At 36.5% G+C, this 12,651-nt stretch overlaps 1 protein-coding gene across 1 annotated transcript in view; it reads left to right on the top strand.

The window, feature by feature from the left end:
- Positions 1-12,651, top strand: part of ERC2 (ELKS/RAB6-interacting/CAST family member 2) — a gene marked incomplete at both ends in the record, with an annotated part of 345,331 nt that overhangs the window by 28,965 nt on the left and 303,715 nt on the right. Inside the window, one exon of the mRNA XM_082289123.1 lies at positions 11,717-12,133. Coding sequence (XP_082145249.1) covers positions 11,717-12,133 — 417 coding nt within the window. The remainder of the gene's footprint in view (positions 1-11,716; positions 12,134-12,651) is intronic.

Genomic DNA, 12,651 nt, shown 5'->3' with positions numbered 1-12,651 from the left:
TAAAGGATCATGGAGTTTTCTGTCTAAGTCAAATATAAGATGCACCTGAGCATTAATTGAAATGTAGAAAGAGATAACATTATATAATTTTTTACAGAAAAAAGAGCCCAAATGTTTTATTCAATTATTGACAGAAACTGACATTAGCTGAGCAGGATGCATGAAGTGTTTTGGATGCCAGCAGGAGTATTGACTCTATATTCACTTCCTTTTATACAGAAGAGAACAAATCTTCTCTGGTCATACAGTGCAAAAACTGGGGATTAAGGGAGGATATGTAGAAGGGGATATTCATTCTGATCACAAATCTGTACTTAAACTGCAGTGAGTTTACATTATATAGCCAACAGATGTGTAAGCATGTGATGTGGGGTAAAAAAAACCCCTGGCAGTTACAATTAAATAAGCATTTTGTACTTCAAGGTGGCTCTAAAATCCCTTACCCACCCCCAGATCGTGTGGTGTCTTATCCTGAATGTGGGGTGATTGAGAGAAAATCAATAGTAGTGGTGTGCTTGTGGAATTTAGGATTGTTTTTTGTGTGAAAGTAATGCCTGGAGCACAAAGCAGATCCTCAAATTGCTTTATTTGTTCTTACCTTAATAACTGTTTTGCATTTGGTTGAAAAGTAGTTGCAAGAGATTTAATAACTCCTTTCTTTCTTAATACCTGTAAAAATTGAATATTCTTACAGCAGGCTTACTTAAAGCAGTGTGAAAAATAAGGAAAAAACCAATAGACTGTTGGAGGAAAAGTAGATAGTGCTAACAATTTAAAATTCAGCCCTGTGGAATGCATTTGGCCTGAAATGACCCCAGTATCTGTTTAGTATCTGTTTATTTACTTGAAGTTGGCAACAAAGGGCCCCGTGAAGGCTTCTGGACACTTCAGGAGTCTGAACACCACTAAACGTTATCCCAGCATATGGGTACATTACTATTTCAGTAATTAAGATTATGCAATGCACTTAGGGGGAAAAGAATCAACCAACATACAAGGGAAGGGTGAGGGATAAAAAAATCAAGGAGTTTAAAATGGAATATTTACTGCATATGGTTGCTCCCCTGAAGTGGTTTAATTGTGGATTTGTATCCTTAGCTGAGAAATTTCTTACTGTTTGTGGATTAGTTTCAAAATGATGCTATGACTTCGATATATGTTTCTCTACAGAAATATACAACAGGCTTTATAATCATGTTTAAAGCACGTTAGCTAGTCATACTTAAAACTTGAAATCTGAAATACTTAACTACTTAATTGGAAGTAAAGTATTTAAGTATTTTGTGCAGTATCAATTGTAGAATTAAGTTTAGGAAGATATTCAGGTTTTTAACTCTGATGTTTGTAGCTGGGCTGGATCTGTAGGGGCTTGTTAGACATGCAGGCTGTCCCATACTGAAAGATGCAGGTGCACAACAGTTGTATCCAGTGTTGGTGTTTGCAGTGCACAGAGGGCTTGGATTCAGCACTGTGTGACCTGTGGGTGTGTCACCAGGGCAGGGAAATAATTTCTAGATCAGAAATATTTGGTTCTGTATCAGACCTTGGAACAAAGAGCCAAGGTTAACTTGATTTCTTGTTAAGTGCTAACTGTAAGTCAATGTGAACGTGTGTGGGTATATACACGTGTGGTGTAGTCTGTGTGTCCCCCCACTACAGCTGTTGAATTATGAGTGGGAAACTACTAACTCTTCTAAGATAAAACCTGGCTTAGGCATTTAATTTTATTTTTCAACCTGCCATTTACAATTCTTAAATAGTCTATTTGTGTTATGTATGTGACCCTTGTCTATTTATTTATTTTGTATATGTGACCGTAGTTTTTCCTTTTGCGTTTTTGTGCTCCCTAAGAATTTTCTGGCGGCTGTGCATTTAGTGCCACCTTGTGGGAACACTCCATAAATACAGATTTTTTTTTTTTTTTTATGGCGGTGTCCTGGGTTCATTAAGGCCATGAAGAGCTCCTACGAAATCTGACAAGAATAAATCCAGATTTAACAAAGTTTGCTGGGAAACCAAAGTTCTCCCAACTTGTGAAAGCATGTATTTGCGAAATGCAGGGATCTTTTTGAGCCCTTAATGATTTCTTTTTCCTGCACTTCTTCAATAAACCAGAATGAAATGTCGTTCCAGGTGGTCATCTTGCTTTGTGATGCATCATTTGTCTCTGTTGGATCTGACTGAACATTGTTTTGCATGGAGCCACTGAAATCTCTATATTGATTTCTTGTTTTTTTTTCATTTCCCTTTAGCTGTATCAGAACACAGAGTTCTAAAGCTCCTTTTCAAATTGTTTCAATGGGAAATGATTATGTATTATGATTAATCAACTCACAGTACTATTCCTAGTAGTGAAAAAGAATTGAAAGCTGAAGAGTGCTCTTTTATGTATTTTGCTGATTAAAATAGACCAGGGAGAGCTTGAAATTGTCATGTGAATAACTTATGTTCATATGATTTTTCTAGTGGCTGCATTTGAAAAAGTATAGTTATAAAGTTACAAAATGAAAAGGTGGAAAGGATGAGAAGGTCAGCCCAAATGTTAAGATGCCCCATTCCCACAGCTTTCAGTGATGCTCTGCATTGTCTCTTCTGTCAATGGAGATTTCCTCTATGGAAACTTCAAGCACCCAGTTCACATGTAAATTAAACATCAGTGTATGCAATACAGTGCTGAGGTTTTGTCTGGTCTTCTAACTTTCCTTTTTTGTGGCTTTCAATATAGTGTAAAATAATGACCAAAATCTCCAGTAGAGAGACTGGCAGGCTCTCTCAGGCTGTTGGAGTTCCCTGTATTGCTTCTTAGATATAAAAAATGTTAACTTTTACACTGTGTCAAGTATTAAGGTCCTCTGAGAAACAAGCACATACTGCATATTATGGGAATAATTGTTTTCATATTTTCAACACAGTTCACATCATTCAGTGTTTTGTGGTTTGCTCTTTACTGACAGTGGCAACCATTTCTTTTCTGGTCTGTTATGACCTCATTATTGGAAACACTATTTGGACACCTCTGTAGTTTTCCTTTATCTGCATTTCTATTTGGTAGCTTCAGTAGAACCTGTGCTTTGTCCACAGAAATCCCCTTCCTCAGATTTTGTTTTATTTCTTTAATGAAAGAAGTGGGATGTTTCATCAGAGGCAGACTACAAAATCGGAGAACAGAGCCCAGCTCACATGAGTGTTTTTTTATCTGGGAAAAGGATTCTTTTTATTTTCATTTTATTTTTCCAAGGTAATAGTGAGTTCTCTGCCAGAAGCAGAAACTCTATAGCAAAAGTTCAAGCAGATAAAGGGAGGGTCTGAAGCTCAAATACCACAAGTTTTTCCATGTTTGAAATGTGACCTTGTTTGCTCTCAATGCTCTCCTTTTGTAATTTCTTGACTTGCTGCCTGCAAAAAATTCCTTTAATGTACCCTGACCTCAGTTTTTGAGAAATAAGAAAGTAATAGGCCTGTTTAGTGTCCAAGATTTTTGCTATGCTATTATTTTGACTGAATCAGCAGGCTGGACTATAAATTCTACTGTCCAAAAAGAAAGAGGAAAGTACCTGCCAAATATTTTTTTGCTTATCAGGTTTTGTTTAAAGCTGGCAATCAGAAACAACAAATTCTTAACTTTCTGTTCTTCATTAACTGCAGTTTGCACAATGGTTCACACTTAACTGGTGTTACAGAACATAATCCCATGGATATAAAAGTAAGAAGACAAATATTCACAGGTTTTTGAACAGGTGCATTTCGGTCGTACATGACCATGGAAGCAGGAACCAGAGCTCAGTTCCCTATCGTATCTGCAGACCTTAAATCACATACAGTCTTCCTTCTAAATTAAATACTCGCATTTTATACATTTTGTTTTAATTTCTTGGCCCACTGGGATCATCACTAAACCTAATTTCTCCTCAGGCCCCAAACCAGCAGTGAGGAGTGATGATCCTATGGCATTCTGCTACTGTTTATAGAAAACCCAAATCATTATGTAGTCCCTAAATTTTCTGAGAAAGAAAACTGCACTCCAATACATTGGTAATCTATTCTGGAATCTGACAGGGCAGTGCTCAGTCTGTTGCTTGTCCACTTAGGACACAATATGTAATTTTACTTTGAGGGGACCTTGGCATTTTTTTCTTCAAAAATCCCTAAAACATCCCCACAAAACAAAAACATGCTCTTACCTTCTCCCAACATTTAAGTAATCAATTTCCATGTTGATAACAAATACGAAAGCAATTTTATGGAATGAAAACAAATTAAAAACCTGTAGTTCGGCGAGGGTGAGACAAATAATATTTTAATCATTCTTCAGTCACTTTAGTTACATGTTTGTGACTTGCTGATCTATTCTGGATATGGTTGTTTCTGTACAGGGCATTGAATACTTAATACTCCATTAATTATAAGGAAAGAGTAATATAATGCTATTTGATAAAAAGCTTGATATTGGGCATCTCTATGCTGGGAAAAAAAATCTGCTTTGTGTGTGGACACTTGAACTTAGAGATCGGGGAGAAATTTTTTTTTTTCCAATTTCCTCCAATTTTTTTTTTTTTTTTTTTTAAGTAAAGCAGAAACAAAATTTCAGTCTGTTCTAAATACACAGTGCAATGTTTTGTTAGTGAACAACACTTACTCAGTTTTAAGAATTTTTTCCAAAATGTTTTGAGAGCTTTGGGTATGTCTGCAAATATCTTGTCTAAATAGAATGTACTGAAAACCTTTGATAATGTATCGTTACCTTCTGAAAGCTTGGGATTATTACTTTAGGGGTATATTTATTGTGTTAAAACTTTTGACAGTAAGGAAGGCAATCTCAAAAACAAAGCCTTCCAGAAGGTACCAGATAGTGCATCAGCAGAATTGAAAACTTACTGTCCCTTCTAGGTAAAAGGCCGAGGAGATAACAGGAAGTGTAGTTCATGAGGAAAAGAGAGCTAGGAATGATGTGCTTTTTGCTTTTCTTTTCATCTTGTATCTATTTATTAACAGTGGGGCTTGTGGGTGGGATCGATGGGGGAGTGGAATTGTCTTTGTTTGGACCAGGCCTTGAGTGTTTTCTCACTGTCCTAGACTTGTGCTGTGATGATGTGAAACTCAGATGATGTTTCTGTTCTGTGATTGCAGTTACTCCTGGGATTAGCTGTAGGACAGGGATTCTGCTCATTTTTGGTAAACAATGGTCAGTTGGAATACAAATTACAAGAACTGATTATTGATTAAGGCCATGTAGGAAATTTTGTGTGGGGAAAGTAAAGGTTTATCATCCCAAATGGTTTAAAAGCTTTCTTGGGGAACCTTAACTGCTTCAATTCTGAAAAAAGGAGAAACTTTTTATGCCGGCAATAAGAGTATCAGAGGAGCTGGAGTTCATGAGGGGATGGAGGATTTCTCACAGTATATAGTTCCTTTTTCTGTTGAGAATAGTTTTTAAATATGAATGCCAAAGATTTACCTTTGAGTATCCAGGACTTCTAAACCATGCATTGTTCTTAGCTGGTAGCTAATGTTGCAGACAGAATTACTGGGAAACAAGTAATAATCTGCTTTTCTTAAACTGACATTGATTTCTAGGCCTTGTTGAAATGCATTGTGTGTTTTTCTCCTGTTAAGCTGTAAGAAGTAATCTGGAAACAGATTCTTCCATGTGTTCATACTGGTCAAAATATTTGTTACTGATGATTTTTCAGTCAACTAAAATACTGTTTAGTGATTCTGGCACTACTAGCAGTATTTAGTGATTCTGGCACTCCTAGCACTATTTTTCCAAAGGGAAGAGGTGAAAAAAAGGAGGCCAGTCTAGTAATAGCAGCATAATTGGACTGCTTAAAAATTGTCATAGTGTAAGGATCACCTAAATGCAAACCCCTGCATTTTGCTATGATACTGATGACAAAAATTTTAATAAAGCTCCTTTTTTTAATAACTAAAGAACTCGTTTATTTTTTTTCCCCAACATGTATCTTTGCAGATTATTCTTCTCAAGTCTTTGACTTCTTACATTTCTAGAAGTCTCTTCCTTTTGACCTTCTGGTTTTTATGATTACAGGCTACAAGATGTGGCTCATCAACATCTCTCAGCCCACAGCAAATAAGGGAATTGGGAAAGAAATATATTTACAGATTGTTCTTTAAGAAATAGGTGCAAAACTACTCTGGAATTTGCAGTACTAAAACTTTTCAGCCTGTAAGGGGATTCATTTTTGTTCAATGACCTCAAGTCTTTAGGCAATACTTGTTTTTTCATCAAAACATTTGTGTAAGATGACCCAGAGAAGCTGACTGAATAGTAATGAAGTCTGGTACTTCAGATTAAATCTAATGTCTGTATTAAGAAATGGAGATTTAAATGTATATGACAAGATTCCTCATTTAACTTGCAAGGCCCAGGATGAGGGACAAGCTTAGGGGAATGATAGAGAAGCTTGGTGGGCACATGATTAATAACAGAGGAGGAAGAGGAGGAAAGATTCGATCAAGAAGCTGAAGGAGGGGGAGTTCCTTATTATGTTTGTCTTCTGGAGCAACTGTACTGAAACCCTGATGGCCAGGAAATGGCTGGGTATGGCCCACTTGTGGGACATAGAGAGTAAATCTTGTGTTTTCCTTTGCTTCTGTGCATGGCCTTTGCTTTTGTTTTATTAAACTGCCTTTACCTTGACCCACAAGGTTTATTTCATTTTATTCTCCTCCCGCCCCCAGTCCTACTGAGGAGGGAGTGATATGGTGGCTTGGTGGAGTCCTGGCCTCCAGCCAAGGTCAGCCCACCACATCTGTTTTAAGAAATGCAGATTTAAGTGTATGTGACGAGATTCCTTATTTAACTTGCAAAGCGTGGTAGTAAGGACAAGCACTATAGAATTTGACAAGACACCAAATTTAAAGGCATAAAGAAAGAAAAAGTAGGAAAGTCAGACAAGAATTCCCCCTTTTCAAATACGTGGTTATATCAGCAAACAGCGTTATGCAAAAGCTTGCTCACATCTCATGCTCAGAATTTTTAATGCTGAAGATTCATCATGTGTGGTCAGAATCTCTTGCGATTCTTCACAAATTACATCTGTCTTCTCCTTCCAACTCTTTCTGTCAGTCCTGTCTTACTCAAGCAAAATTCTAGTCAGCTGATTTTCAGTGGTGTTTTTAGAATGCCAGATTTATGAATTATTATAGGCAGATGAGGAAATGCATGAGAGAATCCATTTCTTAATTTATGGTAATGAAGAAAATATCTCCAATTCCCACTCTTTTTTCCTTTACAGAGGAAAATTAGGATTTGCATGTTTTTCTTTAACAATACTTAGTTATAAATATTTGCAAGTCTAATGCTCATACTTATTTTAGCAGCACAACTAAAGTTAACATACAAATGGCTTTAGATGCAGTTCATAAGAAAGCTTTAACTAGTCTGTTTCCTTTCAATGATAGAGCTTCATACTGTGAAGAATTAAAATGGACCAGTGATAGATTATGGAATAAATAATTGATTTTAGAAAATGAGAGTATGGTTGACAGGATAATTTGCTGTTATCTGTGTGCAGGTGTATTGTTCAGGTATAGCTGTAGCTTTCTATAGCGTACAATTACACAGGAGGATTCTTTTGCGCAGACTTCTGTATCGTTAGATATTTGCCACTGCCAAGAGACTACACTGTGTCAACTGATTCAGCCCTGTCAGTTCTATTCACTGGGGTGGGAAAGAAGCAGGAGAATCAGGAGCTAAAATCCAGTGGCCTGGGTTCTTGAACATGTTCTTGGCTTTCGGTGGCAGTGTGATGATGGTGCAAAGCGTGAGAGGCTGTGTGCTTCCGTAGGTAGACCAACAATTTTAGATCAGTGAGTCTCCTTGTGAATTTGTTCCCCTCCACTGTTCACCACATCTGAGGCTTTGGGATGCTCTGAAAGTGCTTATGTGGCCAAAGCACACCATGGCAGGATAGTTCTCAGTGAGCAATTCTTTTGGGTGTAGTTAGTTGGCATAGACTAGAGGAACTTCCTTGTGTAGAACATGAATTGAAATCTGGGAAGAGCCATTAGTTAATTTTCCTTTTACAGTTTTTTTCAATTTATGGGGAAATTCACAGTTCCATGGATTGCTTCTTGAAGCTGGACTGCAGAGAAGGATTGAAAAAGTTCTGAAAGAACTAATATATTGTAAAGAAACTGGCATGGAGATATTTCTGGTCAAGTGGTCCATTTTTAATAGAAGTTATAAAAAATGTGATAGATCTTGCATTTTTTTTTTGAATCCTGTAAAGTTCTGTGTCTGTAACGACAGCAGTGTGACAGATATTCACAGTACTCCTACATTCCTTCCCCTGCAGTTAATTATACAATTTCTTTCCACCCTCACAACATTTGTTCTTTCCTTTCCTTAGCTAGCTGCAGATACAAAAATCTATGCCAGCATGAGTCTAAATCTGGTCCACCATGTTCTAAGTTTTGAAGGTGTACAAAAATGGATTCTTTTATGTCAAAGTAGCAGTAGTCTGCCACAGTTGAGGCTGTTAGTTTTAACATAATTACAGAGAAGCAGCCAGAACTACTGTCATGCTTTGTGCCAAACGTGGGTCATGGCAGAGCCTAAGGACAGCATGCACAGGCTGCTGGGGGCAGAAAAGGAACTTGTCTCACTTATCTTAACCAGAATTGCTGTTTGAGTTCTGTTTTCTAATTAGTTTTGTGTTGATCCAACGATTTTGATTTTTAAAGCTTGCATTCAGAAGGTTTGTGTGTTAGCAAAGTGTGTGTCAAGTTTGCTTTTATTTGTGGGTTAAAACATTATAATATTTTTAGAATTAGTTTTCTTTTGCTCAGCTAGATTTTTATAGACATATTGACATTTGATATACAGAGACGACTTTACTTTGGAAAACTATTTATTTGTAAATAGGTTTTAGCATGAAGTAATAAATATTGTCTGATTAAACATTAGGAGAATGTATCTTGAATTATTATTCAGATCAGGGAGAAAATTTTGACTATTTCTGTGGTACTGGTAGTTGCTGAATATTGCTGTTGCTTAGTTGTAGTATAGCAGTAGAGAGAAAGTTCTTGGTCAGGTGTGAGAAATAGGACAGTGATTATGTGGGTGATTATGATTAGTTTTATTGTTAATACACTGCCTAAATAGTACCAGTGCAGTATCCAAATAACAACTCTATTACCTGTTACAATGGATTATAGTATAATCAGAACGTGGTCCTTCCTGTTAAGTCACAAGCTTCATTGAGACCTCCTTGCTGTCTAAAATTTTCAGAGAAGTCTTGGTGCAGCTTGGTCCACTTAGCCTCAGATTTTGGTCAATAGTCTCTGTGTAAAAAGATCTAATTTAAACAGGTTCAGGTAGAAACATTCAGGATAACAGTTTGGCCTTGCAGCATTCACAATGACAAAGCAACGAAGCACCTATGTAGGTACTTTAGGATTTGATTTCTGTATTTGACCAGATCTTAGCCCTTTTGCTCACCCATCCAAGAGTGAGTGGTCCCCTTCTGTGACCTGGCTGTACTCTATAGGTGTCCATGCCGGGGACAGGATCCACCTGGAAGCTGCCTGTGACTCCAGGAGACAGTTGGTGCAGCTGGCCCAGTCCTCAGCAGCGTTTTATACTGTGCTGCAGGCTGATGTGCGCCAGAGTCAGTTGCAAACAGCTCAGCTCCCCTGTCTTTGGACTGTATTATTTACGTGTGCATCCTGACAGTTCCACCTGCAATGTTCACCTGGTGTGTTTTATCTTAGGACAAAGCATTCTGCTCTTCAGAGATGGTGGAAAGGGGACAGCGTGTGTAGGATACATGCAAAGACCTATCTTCTGTCCCTGTCACAGTTGTGAAATAATTTTGGAATCCAGAAGATGTAGTCTGTCTTGGGGTCACAAATACTTGGCACAGTAGTAGATTCAAAGTGGGGAAGTTGTTGCATCTAGAGGAGTTTTAAGTTTATTGGAGTTTTTAAGATTATACAGCTAATTAAAAAGATAATGAGGTTAAGAAAAGATAAGAATTGCCATTAAGTAAAAGTGGGACTCTAAATCAGCCTGTATTTGTAAGCTCTCAGCTGAGTGTGTGCCTAATAAGATGCAAATACTAAGAGAATTAAGATCTGGACATATATTAAAATAGTGCTTATTTAATGATAGAACAGATTCAAAGTCTCTTAACGGAATTCTACCACTGGCAGTACTTTTCTTCTGTTTGAAATAACTGATAAAAGATGTGATTTCAAAAGGTTGGTTTCTTAAGGTTTTGAATTTTTCATGATTGCTAAAAACTGACAGATTTGCATGTATTTGTGTACAACATGAAGGTAGTATCAAATGAAATGAAATTTTGTTGTTTGTTTGGTGTCTGTGTTGTTGTTTTGGGTTTTTTTGGTATAGATTTGTTGTTGTTACTCTTGTTTTTAGAACATGAAGTTGCAAAACATCAATTAAACCAAAATGATCTGATGACATGCGTTTAAGCCCACTAATTCTTGCAATTAAACATCTTCTGGTACAGACTGTGTGCCTATTGAGGAATCTGTATTTCTAAAAGCTCAGTATGCTGTGTAGGCAATGAATAGAGGGAAAAAATAAGAAGAAAAACAAATTGTCAGATAAAGATATAATCTGAAATGGACATCATAAACCACAGTAATTTGGGCTAATTGTCTCTATTCCAACCTTAACATGGGCAAAATATATTTTGATTTTGATCTGTGTTGAGTAAGGAGTGCAAGACATAAGTCTGGAACAGAGACAGACCCCTGTACTCAGATGTAGTATAAATATTTTAGGACAAGTTAGTGTTCTAAAAAACCTAAAAGCGTAAAAGAACAGTAATGTCCAATAGCAATGTTGTAATTTACCATGGGACTGATTATTTCTAATATATTTTTCTTTGTCACATCTGTTGAGTAAAGTCTGTCTATAGGTTTATATGTTTGAGTACTGTGAATTTGTTGTTGGCTTTCTGTATAACTCAATAAAATTATTTTTTTCTGTTGAAGATACTTTTTGTTGAATTCAGTTCTTTCTGTTGAATCTCCTTTGCTTGCATCTGACCTTTATTTATGTTGATTTTGCTTCATTTTTTCATTTACCATGCTGTTCAGTTTTTGGATACCAGAAGAACAAAGGTTTGTCCACTGTTTGCAGTAAATGTATTTTTTCAAAATTCGTATTGCATATTGTGTTTTTTTTGTTTGCTTTTTAGAGATACAGTAATCCTGTTTACTAAACTTGTTCATAGCTTTAGCTGCCAAAATGAAAAATTGAAACCAACCAGTCCCAACTCAGCCCCTCCCCAAAGTCCTGTTAATTATAGTGAGGGCTTTGATTAACTTTATAAACAGCAGTACTGTTGAGCATCATGAAGAGCAGATTTATCTTTAGTCTATGAAGTAATTTAGAAAACATGGAATACTGAGTCTTTGAGCTTTGTAGGTACACATTGATTGTTCTAATGGATGTGTCACTGCCTAGTGTTTGCATTTGTTGCTGTTAATTTTATCTGTAGCTGACATTATTTTGTGTGTTGTCTTTTTTTTTTTCGAGAAGCACTTGAAAGATTTCATTACAGATATTGTCACCTGCATTTGATATTTTATAAGGTCATTTGATATGCTTTCATTACTAATTCTAATGACTTCTTGTAGCAGCGTACAACAAAAGTTTAATCAAATACTAATTCTACATTCAGATCCTAAAGTATTTTTTTCTTTTTCTTTATTGCAGCATCTGCAATTGACAATCCAGGCACTTCAAGATGAGCTTAGAACCCAGAGAGACCTTAACCATCTTCTCCAGCAAGAAAGTGGGAACCGAGGGGCTGAGCATTTTACCATTGAGCTCACAGAGGAGAATTTTCGAAGACTTCAGGCAGAACATGATAGACAAGCTAAAGAGCTCTTCCTGTTGAGAAAAACTCTAGAAGAAATGGAGCTTAGGATTGAAACACAAAAGCAAACACTAAATGCCAGAGACGAATCAATAAAAAAGCTTCTAGAGATGTTGCAAAGTAAAGGTTTACCTTCTAAAGGAATGGAAGATGACAATGAGAGAACTCGAAGGATGGCAGAGGCTGAATCTCAGGTTAATCATTTAGAAGTGATTTTAGATCAGAAGGAGAAGGAGAACATGCATCTTAGAGAGGTAATGAAAAACTCATTTATTTGTTTAAAATATATATTTTTGTTAAAAATAGTCATGGTACTTGTTGCAGTTTTAGAAATATAATTTAGAGTATTGAAGTGTTTTCTTTTTGTGCTCTAATTCTTTCATGAAAAGGATAACATGCATTTGTTTAACATCTGTAATAAGTACACAGCAGGACTTTATGACATTTGAAAACAAGTATAAGAAAATATGGAAGAGAAGTAAGTATATTTGGGCTTATCTCTGAAATGTTGCTTTGCAAAGTTTCTTTATCCTTTTGACAAAGTGATATCTGGCAAATGAAGACCTACTGAAGAGGGAAATGACACCTGCTGCTGCTCTAACTAAAGAGTCATGAGTGCATGCTACCTTTGTGTTGGATTTGTATGCCTCTGGTGTCTGAAAAAGAGTGCTTTAAAATCATTTGCCTTCCATATAAACAAAGGCTTCTGCCTTGTGTGTATTTCTAATGTATTTTCGTGTGGGGATACTCCCAGCTTTTTACATAAATATAC

This window comes from Coloeus monedula (genome assembly GCF_965178545.1).
Source record: "Coloeus monedula genome assembly, chromosome: 11".
Taxonomy (NCBI): Eukaryota; Metazoa; Chordata; class Aves; order Passeriformes; family Corvidae; genus Coloeus; species Coloeus monedula.
The sequence above is the reverse complement of the archived record's forward strand: the minus strand, read 5'-3'. Positions and strand labels throughout refer to the sequence as shown.